Below are 16,887 nucleotides of genomic sequence, written 5' to 3' on the forward strand. Positions count from 1 at the left end.
AGTGATTTCTACGGAAAATCTCTGCTTTCATAGTTAATAGTGCACTCTTGTGGTATAAGAGGTGTAACAAGCAGTGTGTTCCTTGAACTGCTGTTGTAGTTTGTAAAAACTGCCATCAAAGCTGATTTACAATGAGATATGCAGATATATTTATATTTATAACTCGACAGAGCAACAACGTTGGAAAACAGAATGGCTACATCAAATTTAGTTAATTCAGATTTGTTCATATTTTTACAAGTAAAAATGAAACGGTACTGAAACAAGTGATCAAAAGCTCTTTTAATTAATATTTATTCCATAAACATGATTACAAAACTCAGCAAGTTACCAATATTACATTTGTCACCATACAGGCTTGATCACAAATATTTCAACTTTTGTGACAGATACAACAAAAACAAAATACTAGAATAATTTACATGAAAATCTATAAAACAGCAATGAGATCACAAATTAGTGTTATTGTTCCACTGTCTGTTTTCATGGTTTCTTTTTTATCTTTAAATTAATATATATTTTTTACTAGAGCACAACACTCTTACAACAAGATTGGTCCAATTACAAAAACTCTCAACAAAGAGTCACAGCTTGCTCTCCTTCTCTCTCCTTTACAATAGTTTTTTATTTATTTTTTATAATATTTTCAATTTTTGGTTTTAAAACAAACAAACAAAAAACAAATAAGAGAGAGAGAAAGAAAAAGAAAGAAAGAAAACATGGCAATTAGCAACCTTCTCACTTGCTGAAAAGGGAAAAGAACAAAGCCACAGTAAGAACGACCTCACATCACTTTCTAAGAAAAATATACACTTAGAAAATATGTTACAAATTGGCACAATGAAAAATATACAGGTCATCATTTTTTTCATTGAGAATCCACCTGGTGAACACAGACCAGGCAGTAGAAAGAGTTTCTTTTTTTTTTTTTCTTGATGATGAAAAAAGGCAAAAGTAGTTACAAGTAATGCAGTGTCAAATAAATCATTAAAAAAAAAAAAAAAAATTCCAACTTGACAATATAATACATTCATAAATAGGGCACAATTAAGTTTTTGATATTCCTGTTTTAACTTTACATGATGCACTTATAGGGGAATAACACGGTTTAAGAACTTTAAAAAATATGAACAGTAAGTGCAGGGGATGTGTGCTATAAAGTTTTCACTGGTGTAAAACTCTGTTCTCAAAATATGAACAAGAGCACCCTGCACTGGCATCACAGATGTCCTGCAGGTTTAGCAACAATAGGGCTATGTAAAAACAGTACAGTAGGGGGCACCGCTGAGAACAGCTTGAGTTTATGTCGAGATGGACAGCTGAGGGAATGAGAGATGTGAATGCAGTTGGGTTCCCTGAGCCAACGGACCTGAACCAACTGTGTTACATCTCCATTCACTCAGCACGGGGGAAAACATGGACAACAAACTTTCCCCGGCTAATATTTCCTGGCTTTTTGCTTGGTGAGGCTGATTTGGCTGGGAAGGCTCCAATTAGTTCACCCTAAAATCAAGAAGTTTTCAGAGGAGCTCACTTCTGAATCACACCACCAGCTGTGGAATGTCACTCATCATCTGCACCTGTGTTCATCAACATTTTCTCCAATAATTTAACCTCAATTCATTCACATCAATGTGAACAGCATTTGCACAAATACCCATTTAACTCTGAAATAGGAGGATCAGTTCACAAACTAACTCTGAAATAGGAGGATCAGTTGACAAACTAACCCGATGTAGTGAACAACTTAAAAGTGTTTCACACTCTGTCAACATAAGGACAAAAAAAGAGAGAGAGAGAAAGAAAAAAAAACTTATTTTCAAACACATATTCACAAAAGAGGGGATCCAGGGAGTTGTACAATCCTGCAGCAATGTAGTAAACAGTACATGGGGGTAACCAAGTTGGCTTCTTTCCCTCTTTTTATAACACAACAAATAACATTCCAACAGCAATTGAAAAACAATGGTTTTGAGATCAGGTAAGAAAAAAAACAGGCTAGTCAGAGAAAGTAATACAGGGGATCAGCATTCACAGCACATATTCATATGTTTTAAATGCATGCACATCACTAGCAACAAATTAGAAAAACTTTCAAACAATATTTGGTCCTGTTCTTATCTGGTTTTAAGGGTGTAAAATTCATTAGAGTTACAGAGAAAATATTTACTGAAAGCTAAATTAGAAACTTGGGGACGTAAACCAGTTAGAACGCATTATATGTCTTGTTATGAAAAGGAATGATCATTTTCTTACCTTGTTATGGACGAACAGTGATCTTTTACCATCCAGAAATAAATCAGAATGAAAGGCAACCAATGAATTTCTCTGCCATTATAGCACTTCGGCTTCCTACTACCAATTCTTGTCATGCATCTCTCACTTCATGCCTCTAAACTGGAACTAGCCAAGAGTGTAAAACAGAAAATAAAACAACATTTTTCTTTTGATTGTTGAGATGACTCCTCGCTGTTTGTACAGATGTGATGCAACAGGAGTGAATCTCAGATTAACAACTCCCCCCATCCCAAGCACGCACGCACACACAGACACACACACACACACACTCCTCAATCACTGCCACATTATAAAACAGCAAATATTTATGTAGATAAAAATGTCTGTACATTTAATTGTTCATAGTTTGGCACATTAATTTAAACATGTTTGATATAATCTTGTTTTGTAAATAGTGCATATGTTTGTGTACAACAGCATTTTGATACTGGCAGGAGGAGATTCACTGGAGAACAGATGAATGAACCCCCTTTTCACAACTTATAAACAAACAACAATGAAAAAATCTCTTTCGGAATTTCAGAACCTCAGAAAACGAACATCTTGGTGAGGACGCTTTCTTTTAGCTTGTCAAAGCCCAATGTTCTGAGGGGTTGGCACAGAAACGAGGGGAAAACGATTCTTAGCACAGAATACTACACATGACCTTTGACCCCTGAACAGAAGGCAACCATTTGCTGAGAGACAGAGCAGGGCGCTGGGCTCGATTTAAACCATGGTGCTGTGACACCGATTTAACACATACAGTGTTATAGCTGCAACGGAAAACAAAAAGACAAAATATTGATATTTAGATAAACACCACACTAAAAGAGAATCCAAAGACTTTCAAGGCATTTTTCTTCTTGTAAAACAAACAAAACAACTAAAAACAAGGTAAAAATGCAACAAAGCAGCAATGGTGAGTAGGGTGCAGCCATGACAGTGAGACTTCAGTCAGTCTAGTAGGTAGTTTAGCAGGGCTGACATGCAGGATGTGCCTGCCTTCCAGTGGGCTAGGCAAAGGATTGTGGGTAAAGTCGGTGCCATGCAGCTCTGAAATGTGGAAAGGATTTTAGGAGGATTTGGCAGGGTGCGAGGGAAGGGAACGGAGAAAGAGAAGGGGCACATTGCAGAGAGAAAATATTACCTCCGTTTCTCTACCAAAGCGGTCAATGCTACTCCTTTTATGTCCCTTTTGCCCGCTAAGAGTTCCTCACGGGCAAACTTAGCACTGCTTTTGTGACGGTACATTTTTTTGTGGGCTGGGCGGTGTGGAAGTGGGAGGCAGTCTAATCCAAGGGTAGGAAAGAAGCCTGGTGGGAGAAGTTTAGGCAGTGCTTTACCACCACGCCCAGCCCCTTTCTTCCCTCGACCTCCGCCTGAGGCACCACCCCGCTTTTTAAGGTCAGCGGCACTACCCAGAATCTTCAGTGTCTGGCTCTGGAGGGCATGTTGACCTGGTGACAGGCAAGGCCCCCAAAGAGGTTCCACAGAGGCCCTCATAAAACGCTGCACCTCAGCCATGCCAGACACTATATTGGACAGGATGTTTGATGGTTCCTGGAATTCTCGTTGGTCATCGTTTGACAGTCCCCCGGTAATAGGCCAATCCCCCTGACCTCCAATCAAGCCAAGCGATGGGGTGGGGGATGAAGCGCAACTTCCTGACCCTCCGCCACATTTGGCTGCTTTTCCCTCTAGCAAGGCTTTGATCTTCTTCACAGAACGAGAACCCTGACGTGGGAGCTTTACTTTCTCTCCTTTTGCTGCTTTTGGAGTTTTGGTCTTTTTAGTGCCTTGTCCATTTTTCCCACCCTTTTTCGTAGAACCTTTGTGATCCCTTAGCCCTACATCTTCCTCCTCTGTGTTGAAAGACTGAATCTGAAGGAGGTGTGGGTTTCCATCTTCATTTAGTTGCGGGACAACTCCACAGTTCCATTGTACATTTGCTTCTGCTGTCTCAGAGAACTCTCCAACTTTACCACAATTCCCCAGCAGCTGTGGGGAAGAGTTAGGTGTGTCTGGTGGGGACATCTCAGATAGCGATGAATGACGGAACTTGTCAGGGGTAAAGTTGGAGATATCCAGAAGGTCAGTGGACTCTCGAAGTGGAGCAACCTCCTCTAGACTTTGCTGTAGGATGAGCCGTGGACTGCAATGTGGCAAGAAGCCATCGTTGATCTCACTGATCTCTTCTTCCCTCTCTCTTTCACCCTCTCTTAGGCTGAGCGAGCTGTAGTTGCTAGAGGTGGCAGAAAGTGACCCAAGGGAGTTAAAGCTAACCAGCCGCCCTACACCACTGTCACTCCTAGACCCAGTCGGACTCAAGCCATAATCAGCATCAGGTTGGGACTCTTCATATGACACCCTGCACCCTGATAGAGACACTTGCCCATACCCTGCGACATTTGTGCCATCCCCTGCTAACACAGGCAATGGTGTGGGAAAGCCTGATGGCATCATAGGCGACTGGGTTGGGATGTCTGGGGAGAAGGGCAGCTGTTCAGCAGATGGTTGGGATGGCCATGAAATGGGCTGGGTTGGTTCAGTAAGGTTTGGCTCAGCATAATGTGTGTGGTTGGGCCCGTGGTTCATAGGTGGAGGAGAGTGGGGCAGTTCTGATTCAGAGGGAGGAGAGAGAACACAGCTCTGGACTGGCTGAAGGGTGGGATTCTGCAGCCCTGGATGGAAATAAGTGAATTTAGCAGTGCTCGATGACTCAGAGGCTTCGAGAAGAGTCTGTAGGTATCCTCCCGGGAGGAGTTCAGCGTTTCCATTAGTCCCTGGAGCTGTTGGGGTCAAAGTGCATTTTTCAGGGTCATTACTGGAGGTTTCATTTGTAACATTAACTTCTAAAGAGTTACTAAGGTTTTCTGGTAAACATGGGCTGTACTGCTCAATCTCAGAGGCTTCAGGGACTCCCTGTGTCTCAGCGTCTTTTAACTTTTTCAACCGAAGTCTTGCTTCACTTTTAAACTTCTTTATCTTTCCTGTTTTACCTGCCTTTCTTCTTTCTTCTCTCTCCTGTGTTCTGCTTTTAGCCCTGGCAGTGTGCGTAATGGGGGTAATGTCATCTTTTGGTTCCTCTGTGCTTTTCAGTGATTCAGTCTCCTCTGGCTGATTGTTGGTGTGGACCACTATAGTTTGGCTGGGGAGGGAATTCTGTACTGCATGGATCTGCTGGATCCTGAGTCTGGCCAACCTGTGCTTGCGTTTGGGTGTAGTGTTTGGCGGTCTTTTACAGCCATTGAGACGTTTGGTTGTTTCTGCAGCTTTCAATCTATTCTGTTCCTGCAACTCCTTTTCTCTTTTCTGCCAGTAAGCTTTTAATGGTGCAAGTCTCTCATAGCGTAGCAGAGCATTTGGACTCAAACAGACTACAGAAGGTGATGGGTCGACTCGTCCCAGCCGCACCCTCATGTGCCTCTGGCCTTTAAACCGATTAATGATTATGTATTTTATAATGACAGGTGGGTCCTTCCTATTGGACCGCCTCCTCTTCTTCGGACACCAGTCATCATCACGCTCTTTCTTGAGCCCAGCAGGCTGTTTATCTCGTTTCTCTGCGTTTTTCTCACTTTCTATAGAGTCCACATCATACAGGTAGTCTTCTCGGTAGGCCACCTTCCTCTTGGCTCGGAGGCGGTAGCTTAGTTGGCTGGAGGAGCTAGAGTTTTCTCTGGACAAACGGCCATGGCGAAGGGAGAGAGCGTGGTCTGGGGAGCCTGTGCAAGAGCTGTCATCACTGAATTCACCAGAATCTTCCGGAGAATTACTGAGGTCAAAAAGAAAGTTACTGTCTGGGCTAATATTGGGGGTCACATGGTCATCACCCTTAATCTCAATGGATTGGTCCGTTTTCTCTTTTGGCCCCTCCTTTCTACTGCAAGGTAAACTGGGAAAGAAACCTAGCTGAGATTCATCCTGTAGGGCAGATTCACTTCTCTCCTGTACTCCATCCTGATAGGACTCGTAGCGTATCTTAAGTGAGCAGACGTCAGTACTGAGTGCTGTCTCCTCCTCTTGAAACATGTAATTCTCCACATCTTCTTCACAGAACAGATTGACTGCAAGTTCACTGCGAGAGCATAAGTCCAAGAGCTCCATACGGCTTTCACTGATGAGTGTCTCTAGACAGCTCCAGTCCTGCGCCTCCTCACCAAGACCTTCGTATATGCTCCTGGATGCAGGATCCTCATCTGATTCGCTCTCCTGCATCGACCTCCCTTCCTCAGCCCCCTCATTGGTCACAGCTGGATGGGCGGGGCCACTGAGCAGCTGGTCAGATAGGACCTGGTCACCATAGCGACCTGCGCTGGGGGCGGGGCCAAGGCATTGCAAATTGATGCTGGCAAAGCCGAGTACGGACTCACAGGATTCCGGTTCTGTCTGATTTTTGGGGATCAGACAGCTAAGGCAATCTCCGCCCCTGGAGTCCATGTTAGAGAGGGATGACCTGTCACAGGTCTGCGGCACAGACCAGGGCGTCACAGGTTTGGAACAGGGCACAGAAGAGAGAGATGAGAGGGAGGAAAGAGAGGAGAACGAAGAGAGAGAGGATAGAGAGGTGGTGTTGGAGACAGACCCATCATGCAGGTCAGCTGGGCTAAGGGGACCTTCAGAGGTCTGACTCTGGCCACAGAGGGAGGGTAGGGATAGCACTGCAGGAGTGATGTCATCACAGCGCCTTAAATCATGTGGCACATCTGCCAACGGGTCATGTGGTTCTAAAAAAGTCAAAAACAAAAAGAGGGTGAGACAAAAATCTTTAAAGTGAAAAATTCAAGTTTTTCCTGACAAACATCTGTAAAGATTTTATAGATATAAAAGACGAATTTTACATATATCACTGAAATCAATGTGATTTTTAAATTAGGTGCAATAATAGTTCTTAAAATTCTGCATATTATATGCATGTGGGAACTCCTACCATTTTCACTGGCATCTCTTGGGCAGGGGCTGTGATCTGCCCCTGAGAATCGAGACTCCCGTAGAACATCCATCAATCTGAACTGAATCTCTCTCTCACTAACATAATTACTACTGTCCAGCCTGTAGAAACACAAAGACACACACAGTAAAGGCTATAGTGGAAGCCATGCAATCTTTAAAATCTTTCAGCACTAAAGTCTGGGAAAAAACTCAAACAAATCACACTTTTCAGAACTCTAGATTTGACCAATAAACCAGTAGTGTTTTTGGTATTTTAGTATGGTGTTAACGTATTCTTTTATCAGATTCTGTATTCACAGTGACTTACGAATGAGGAATATCCCAAACAATTTGTCATAAGAGCCAACATTATTTGCACTACACACTGGCAAGTTTAAAGTATAAAATTACTCTCGCTAGACTAGAAGTGAAATGCAGAAAATAAGATCATTAAAAAAAGAAACAAGAAAAAAAAGTGTCAGAAAACGTCAGTTCTTGGCCAATAAATAGAAAAGAAAACCTAGGGAATTCTCATAAACTTATTTGTGTTCCATCAAAGTCATACAAAACATTTAAATAGACATTATGGTATTTTCATTTTTTTGGGTGAACTATTCTTTTAAGTTTATCAGCAGCTAAAATGATGAAGAATGACTTGTTAATTTAGGGGAATTTTAGCTTCAGGCCCAGAATTCTTTTTTTATTTTTTTATTTCGATGTTCAAAACTTATATTCAGAGAATTGAGAAGATAAATTATTTATTTAACATGCCAACTATGAGTTACAAATCAGCCTTCTCTCTCTAGTACTTCCTTGATTTGTGTCCTGTTTTCCGTTCCGGTCTCTCACTTTTACTCTCAAGGATTACAGTAAGTTGTATTGCTTTACATCATTCTGTCCTCTGATTGCCCTTCACTGTGAAGTACAACTCTTGAGGATGTGAAAGAAATGAAAGAGCTTTGTAACAGTAGAGACCGAGAAAAGAAAGAGTGCTATCTCTAGCCTCAGGCTGTGTGTGCATGTGTCAGAATAGTGTGCCATATATGCAAGTAAAAAAGACATGCAGCTTTTTATTTAAATAAATAAATAAATAAACATAACGCAGCAGCATATGCTTTGGGGAGAAATGCTAGTACACTGTTTGAAGTGTTCCCATGAGGTGAATTTACATAGGAATTCAGACCTGACCTATTGAAGATTTATGAATTGCTCAAGAGTTTTGAAACTGTTGAGTGGGCATTGTGTGTATTTCAGTGGTTTGCTGCTCCAACAATATTTTTCTATACACTTTAAATAATGTAATTTAAACTAAATTAATAAAAAAAAAATAAAAAAATCGAATTTCATTATCACTTTGAATTCCATATGAAACTTTAGTGGATACATTCAATTCGAATTCATATAACTGATTTGTTGTTACTATTTACTGTTTGTTCAATTACTATTGTTCAACAAACATAACAGCTAATTCAGAAATGTATTTATCAAATGTTATTAAAATATGCTTCAGATCATAAATACATGTACATTTACCTATACCTTAAAATGTTTATGGCCCAACTATTTCAATAAGCGGTTACTGTCAACAGCACATTTGTCTTATACCCCATAAATACATCCTCTGGATAATTTTAGAATATCATCAGGCAAAAATTCCATAACACCCATTTCCAACAACACACAGAGTAATACACTAAAAACACCATTTCCGATGTATTTATACTCCATTTCCGGATCTGGAAATGGCTAGGATTTGCTCCTTCCAAACCAGTGCCAGTATGAGAAAAAGCCCAGGGCAGGGCTGTTCTGAGAACAGCATGGCTGGGCTCATTCTTGCCAGCATTGCAGACGGAGACAGAGAACAGGGCAGTGGCACTGTCTGCAAACTGCTTTTATTAAAAACGAAATTAATATTTATTCAGCTTCAACATCCACCCAAGAGACAGACAATGGAATTACAGGAGAGAGAGAGAGAGAGAGAGAGAGAGAGAGAGAGAGACACCCCTAATCCACGTTGGTGTGAGTTTGTTAGATCTTTTTCAGAGATCGATAAATCTGCTGCAATCTGTCCTTGGTCATCTGTCAGACAAGCAACCAAAATATGAAACATCCATCCATTTATGTAAATGAAAGCATTACTATACTGACTGACTACTGAACTCAAGGTAGAAGGTTTAAACATTGCAAGTCTGGCTTCTGTGTGGAAAAGAAAAATAGACCTATGCATCCATTCTGATTGATTGTTTCGTCGATTGATTGATTGATTGATTGATTTGGGTGGTTGTTGTGCAAGACACCTTCGGTTCTGTTATAGCCGTACGTGTGCGGTGCAGCTTGACAGCATCAAAGAAACTTCCATAACAGCTTCCCAGGACAGGTATCCGGTGACAGACAGGTCCTATACTCTAAACATGATTATATCAAGGGCCTGAAAGATGAGCACGCTTTCAACATCTCGGATAACCAAGAGAATTTACATTATTCAGAGAGACGTAACAGGTTTGAGTCCACCCTTAATTATTGAAGGCCTGGTGCGCTATGATACGCGCTCTGCTGTTCTGCATCTCCCATCGCCAAATGCCGCATCGGTCGCAGGCGCCGAGCACCGACCACAAGCAAATCGCGGGGGGAAATGAAAATGCGTAAAACGGCACATACAGAATGTCGCCACATAACATTGTTCGTGTTATTGCTCTGTGTGAACGAATGCGTATGAAGCTGTGGCCTTGGCTTAGGGGGGATGGTGTGTAAGAGCGAAAGAGAGAGAGTGTGTGTGTGTGTTTGCCTCACGTAGCACCAATGCTTTCTGTCCCCTCAAACGATGGCCTGCGACTCAGCTTTCGCAGGACACTGAACCATTCCTCCTCCTCCTCCTCTTCTCCCTCACTCACTCACACACACACCTGTGCAATATGGACGCATCATGACAGCTGACACTCGCTCCACCATTTCTCCCCATTGCAGCGTTTGACGCGCGTCACACTGGCCCGCTCACCGCATCACGCACATAAACACGCACAGCCCACATACTCACCTCCCGTTACACTAGGGCCGCACGTCCCGCCCGCTCTTAAGACTCCGTTTGATCGCTCGGCGCGTGGATTGTTGTCATATGTTGTTTTTTTGCTTTTTTGTTGTTTTTTTGTTACCCACTTCAATGCAGTGGTCTCAACATGTTTCCCCTCTCTCGCGAGCCCGGACTGCCTTCCCGGTAGCAGCAGGTGGACGCGCCTCTCGCGCCTCGGAGCCCCTACCACTCCATTTTATTTCCTCGCGCTCCAGGGTTTCCAGGAAACAAACAAAGGTCTGCAGCAGCCCCTGCTCCTCGCCGCATGCTCCCTCTCTCCCGTTCCGCTCTTCCCTTAGAGTCGCTTTTGTTTTTTTGCCGTATGTGCGTGTATGACGGAGACGGGGGTGTGCGTGTGTGTGTATGTGTTTTTCCCAGCTGTACCCCGTCCGTCCCTGACAACGACGGCGCGCTCGTGCGCTGCTGCTCCCCCTTTTTTGAGAGCTGCCATAAAGAGCGCGCCCCCATATTTTGCACGGCGGCGCGCTGAGGAATCGGGAGCGCGCGGCACTGCTGAACAGGTGCAGAGGCGCACGCATGCGTACTGATGTTTCACAAGCTCCAAGCACCAGCTAGTGGTCTCTGCAGATTTAGTTTATTTCTGCTTATTTATAAGCTGGTATAACATGCACAGTTACTTTAAATAAATAAGTAAATATCAGCGAGGAAATCTGAAAACCAAAATTTAGAAAAATCCATCAAGTTGAAAATAAAAATAACCTTTACGACACTAGTAGTATTACACACACACACAGCCAGTTACTTTAGATAAATAAATGTCAGCGAGGAAATTTGAAAGCCAAAATTTGGAAAAAATATTACAAATGCAGTTCCTTTAAACAAACAAACAAACAAACAAATAAATATGTTCGAATGAATTTTAAAGCCAACATTTCTTTCATATTGAAAATAAAAATGATCTTAATTTCTCATGTAGAAAACTTGCAACAACGCTCCCTTTACACAAACACTATTAACACTAGTTATATCTGTTTTTGTATGTTTGACATACATGAATATTTACTGGAATATGTAACATATGTTCTGCACTGCTATGGCAAGCCGTTTTAGCTTAAATTTTACCCAGCGTTACTCGTCGTAATTGCATTTTTACTAGTAAGAATTCAATTAGAGAGCTCTACAATTCAATTCTTACTAGTAGCAATTACAATTAGAGAGCTCTCTTATTCAATTATTACTATAAGAATTACAATTACAAAGCTCTCTAATTCAATTCTTACTAGTTACAATTCCAATTAGAGAGCTCTCTAATTGGAATTCTTACCAGTAACAAATCAATTGTAATGCTCCGTAATTAAAAATAAATGTAAGTCAATGGAGACATATGACTAGCAAAAATTCATTTGTAGAGGTCTCTAATTGGAATTGTTACTAGTAAGAATTGAATTGTAGAGCTCGTCACTTGTTTGAATGAGGGCCGCAGTGTCCCGCCCCCTACGTCAGTGAGATTTAGATTGGCATAATTTCTATCCAATCATGTGAACATGGGATATGACGTCAGGTTGTTGTTCCCGGGAGCGTGCGTCATGTAGCATGCGTCTCCTCCGCTCAGCTATAGACATGGCAAGATAGTGGATCACTGAAAACCTCATCAGTTGAAAAGAACAGCCATCATTTAAGTGGACCAGGTGGTTTCGTGTAGTGTTTCCTTCTTGTGGTTTTAGTCCTATGGAAACGGATCTTATCGGAAAGATGCCGTGCCATAATCAGCAGCTGAATAACAGTGAAAGCCCCGAACACGCCGCGAAGCACGTCCGCTTCGCCCGCAGTAGCGCTGCTGCCGAGACCTGTCAAGATGACACGGAACCGTGTGAAAGCCAAACCATGAGCGACATCCAGGGACAAATAGGACCTCAGCTGAAACTCTTGCCATTAAATGACCAAATACGAGAACTTCAGACTATCATTCGGGACAAGTGAGTCTCCAGTCCGCCTTTTAAACGGATTGAGTGCACATTGCGTGTCCCCGTAGGCCAGATCTGTACCATATGCACCTATATATTATTTCATGTGTACAGGAACATAAACTTGTAACTTATCAGAATGTATCTAAAATGTCCATGGAATAAACTGGGATATAGCCTTATGTCATTTGGTTGCACATAGTCAACATGTATTATGTATTGCAATAGTTTGTCACATAGTGACTTTTCTTCTTCTGTCTCTCCCAGAACTACCAGTAGAGGTGACTTTGTGTTCTGTGCCGATAGATTGGTAAGCATCACCAAAAAATGGTAAAGAATTGTGGTCTTGTCTTATATCCTACTAAACCAGCCATTATTCTTATAAAGACCTTGTAAATAAAGGCAGCTCACACAAGAATTTTTGCAATCAACACAAAGTGAATGTATCGTTGATTTAATTACGTTTCACATTCCTTGATTGCTTTTTTTATTTGACTATATTCATTAAAGAATCAAAACTTGATTTGTTTTTTTAGTATTGTCAAATTAGTAGGTCAACTCTTATGTTCTGTATTTGGTTTGCTACTCCCTATTCTGATTGGTTGTTTGTTTTGCTCTCAGATAAGATTAGTGGTGGAAGAGGGTCTCAATCAGCTTCCGTACAGTGAATGCACTGTAACCACACCAACAGGTGAGCCTGTTACCATGGTGATTGATACCCCTCTCCTTTTGCATATGAACATGGCATTGCTGCCATCAGCTGTTGCATTTGTCCAAATTCAAAGTTTCATTCTATACTCCTTATGCAGGGCATAAATATGAGGGTGTGAAATTTGAAAAGGGAAACTGTGGGGTTAGCATCATGAGGAGTGGTGAGTCTCTTTCTTTCTCACAAATTCATACACACACAGCCATGATGAAAAAAAAACCCCAGCCCTATTTAGTGTGCATGCCTTTTATACTTAAACGCATATGTTAATGTGAGCAGGTGAGGCCATGGAGCAAGGCCTGAGAGATTGCTGCAGGTCAATCCGTATTGGGAAGATTCTGATCCAGAGTGATGAGGAGACACAAAAGGCCAAAGTTTACTATGCAAAGTTTCCTCCTGACATCAGCAGAAGGAAAGTTCTGCTCATGTACCCTATTCTCAGTGAGTAATTCACCTCTAACAAGGCATTAAGCCGGTCCACATGGAATTTGAGCGATTTTTTTGCATTTTCTGCACTGATTTGGGGGGAAATCTGGATTTAAAAATGTAATTATTATTGAGACAGTTATTATTTATTATTGTATGTGTTCAGGTACAGGCAACACTGTGATAGAAGCGGTGCGGGTGCTGAATGAACACGGCCTTCTGGCAAAACATATCATACTACTGAGTCTATTCTCCACTCCACACGGTAAGACACGAACACAGTGAAGACTTGATTTGTATTCTCATTTACAAACCAATCACATCATAAATGTCTGTATTTTATCTATATTAGTACATGTTAATAGCACTCTTGATAACATACAAACAAGGGACATTTGTGAAACAATTTGAACTTAGCTGTATATTTGGAATATTCTGTAATTTATAACTTTTTAACGCTGCCCTGAAGTGTCAGCAGAGCTAGACTATCCCCTTCGAAGACCTCATCGACACGAAGTTTTTTTTTTTCACGACTAACATTTTTCCTCAGTACAGATGAAAACGTTATCAAAACGATTCCCGTTCACACGATACGCGGAAACGACTAAAAACGCTGTATAATGCATGCCAGACAAGTAATTGGCAATGTCACTTTGTAAAGACAGACTACACACCCGTGCACATATGCGCTTGTTCACGTTTTTGAAGTTTACACGGAGATGAAAACAGTACTGCTTTTAAAACTCGTTTTCAAAAACCCATTTCAAACTTTGTGTTCTCAGGACACCAAAACTCTGTTTGTTGTGTAAATGAACAGCCAGAACGCATTAAAAGTTTTCTGTTTTCAGTTGAAAACGGTGTGTAAGCGGTCCCTAAGTTAATGACTAATGATTTTTACAACGGAAATTAATCAAATAAAAACGTACTTAAGCTAGACAATGACTTTCTTCTAGAGCTGCTGTACAGCCAAAACAATCTTTGTTGCATTAATTTACTATTATCACTAAAGCTGGTTTGAAACAATCTGCATTGTAAAAAGTGCTATATAAATGAAGGTAACTTGATTTAATAAATGATAAATTATATACTCTACTATTCAAAAGTTTTGGGCCAGTAGGATGATTTTAAAAGAAGTATTTTATGCTCACCAAGGCTGCATTTATTTTAAAAAAATACAGTAAAATATTACAATTTAAAATAACTGTTTTCTGTTTTAATGTATTTTTACAATGTAATTTTTCCTTGTGAGAGCAAAGTTATTTTTTCAGCCATTACAGCCATTGTGTCACACGATCCTTCAGAAATCATTCTAATATGCTGATGTTGGTGGTCAAGAAACATTTCTTATTATTATCAATGTTGAAAATGGTTGTGTTGCTTGTGGAAACATTTGTTTTCAGGACTTTTTTGGCGCTTTTCCACTGCATGGTACGGTTCGGTTCGGTACGGCACGCTTTGGCGCTTTTCCACTGCATGGTACGGTACGGCTCGGTTCAGTACGGCTCACTTAGGACGCATTTCCACTGCATGGTACGGTACGGTACGCTTTAAATGGTACCTGGTCTGTTGAGGTTCCAAGCGTACCGTACCGATACTAAAATGTGACGTGAAAACACTGCAGATCACTGATAGGTCAGACAGAATCATCACTACCAGCGTCATTGTATTTACAACATGAGACACTAAACCCGCTAGATTTAAATAGCCAGTAGACAACAGCCAACGCTGTAGCGCCTGTTTTAAAAGTATTTGCTTAAAAAAAAAGAGTATAAACTTAAAAAAAGAAATGGCTGAATCGTGGTCAGTGGATGAGGTGCAGACGTTCCTCTCGTTGGTTGCCGAGGAGCGGATGGGGAAACCCGGAATGAAAAATTCGCATTTAATATGATGATGTCATGGCAGTAGAGACGGCAACTATAACGATCAGTCCCACCCACTTTGAAGCGGTACTAACTGCAGTGGAAAAGCAACCGAGCTAAAGCGAGCCGAACCGTGCCGTACCGAGCCGAGTCGTACCATGCAGTGGAAAAGCGAAGCGAGCCGAACCGTTCCGTGTCGAGTCGAACCGAGCCGTACCATGCAGTGGAAAAGCGCCATTAGATCAAAGCTCCAGTCCGTAACTTTTTTGGGTTAAAAATTATCCAAAATAAATTTGAACAGGTACATAACCAGCCAGTATTCAAAACTATCTGCTCGCCTTAGCTTGATTCAAAATAGTAAGCTTGTAATAATGTTTTTAATTACGTCACATCTGTACACATAAAGAAGGAGTCTCGGCTAGTAGGCTGTATTGTGTGTGAGGATGTTGGAGGTGGAGATTTATAGCCTATTCTCACAGCACTTGATATAATTTAATTAATTAATTTGATGGCGGATCCAGAAAGGTTCAAACGACAATCACTAGTGACAACTGGAGATTCTCCCACTGTAAAATGCAAAAGACTTCGGATTTCGGAGTGGCTACAGAAAAAAAGACTGCAACCGGGCCCATGCGAAAACAACGATAAATATCTGAAGGGCATTAAATGAAGTCACGCAGTGCTGATGTTGTTAACATTAACAATTTGAGAACAAAGTATAATTTGCAAGGTTTGACGTGATATAAGCGATCGTTAGATTTAATCAGCGCGATTTACTGCAATGCTTTTTTTCCCTTAGTTGTTCAGAACAAAAGTGGATGTTACTTGTTCAGGTGACATTTCCCGATGAAAATTCTTATGTTGGTCATACTTCCAATCCAAAGAGTAGAATCTGTGATTCCGACTGACAGTATCCACACCGCGCGGTGACTGATAGCCGCACATTCTCCTCAAAACATTGGATTCACCCACGTTATGCCGTGCCGAGGCACAACCCACGTAAAGTTGAAAATTCCGCGAATAACTGCAATTGCAGATTTCTAACAGAAATGGCGACAGAGAGGAAAAACTACGGACTGCAGCTTTAATTAAAAGTTCAAAAGAACAGCAGGCATTTGAAATAGAAATCTTTTGTAAGATTATAAATGTCTTTGGCACTTTTGATTTTCTTCATATATATATATATATATATATATATATATATTTAAGTCCATTTTTTAAATAGTGCACACTGCACCTCCATAACAATGTGTGTATGTGTGCAGGTGCACGGTCCATTGTTCAGGAGTTTCCTGACATCACTATACTGACAACTGAAGTTCACGCTGTCGCTCCGACACATTTCGGCCAGAGGTATTTCGGCACAGACTGACAAACCACCAATTCCACACAAGTTCACTTGGATTCATCGGAAGCCTGACCAGCCCCACAGCAAGTGTCTGTGAGTGTGAGATTGGTTGATCAGGGCTGGCCTCTGTATTTTTATTGGTTATGTATTTATCCATGTTTAATGTGAGCAAATGGATCAAGTGATCTTTCAAAAACATGTGCTTATCCATGATACCACCAGGATTAAAACAAACTGTGTTCTAGACTGTTCCTGAACACTCTAGAATGATGCAAATAAAATAATTACAAATAAAAATATTTTGTATTAAATGAATTGCCTTTATTTTCATAAAATGTGTT

At 41.2% G+C, this 16,887-nt stretch overlaps 2 protein-coding genes across 4 annotated transcripts; one reads left to right on the forward strand and one right to left on the reverse strand.

Annotated features, from left to right (window-relative positions):
- Nucleotides 1-267: 267 nt before the first annotated feature.
- On the reverse strand, nt 268-10,772 carry nexmifa (neurite extension and migration factor a). Of its 3 annotated transcripts, none has more exons than XM_082168878.1 (4): nt 10,247-10,772; nt 7,211-7,332; nt 3,428-7,007; nt 268-3,053 (listed from the first exon to the last, which is right to left on the reverse strand). In XM_082168878.1, exons 2-4 carry the CDS (start codon nt 7,281-7,283, stop codon nt 2,921-2,923), a joined length of 3,786 nt encoding a protein of 1,261 aa, XP_082025004.1. In that variant the 5' UTR covers nt 7,284-7,332; nt 10,247-10,772; the 3' UTR covers nt 268-2,920. The 3 variants fall into 3 exon arrangements, with proteins under 3 accessions (XP_082025004.1, XP_082025006.1, XP_082025005.1); XM_082168880.1 differs by lacking the exon at nt 10,247-10,772 and adding an exon at nt 10,116-10,186; XM_082168879.1 differs by having other exon boundaries at nt 2,917-7,007.
- Nucleotides 10,773-11,801: 1,029 nt separating this feature from the next.
- uprt (uracil phosphoribosyltransferase (FUR1) homolog) lies at nt 11,802-16,857 on the forward strand. The gene is made up of 7 exons (XM_082169077.1): nt 11,802-12,216; nt 12,472-12,514; nt 12,826-12,895; nt 13,014-13,076; nt 13,193-13,354; nt 13,506-13,604; nt 16,464-16,857. The coding sequence occupies exons 1-7, from the start codon at nt 11,969-11,971 to the stop codon at nt 16,568-16,570; spliced, it is 792 nt and encodes a 263-aa protein (XP_082025203.1). The 5' UTR covers nt 11,802-11,968; the 3' UTR covers nt 16,571-16,857.
- The last annotated feature ends 30 nt before the right edge of the window (nt 16,858-16,887 follow it).

The sequence above is a fragment of the Leuciscus leuciscus genome, assembly GCF_965113295.1.
Source record: "Leuciscus leuciscus genome assembly, chromosome: 5".
Lineage (NCBI taxonomy): Eukaryota > Metazoa > Chordata > Actinopteri > Cypriniformes > Leuciscidae > Leuciscus > Leuciscus leuciscus.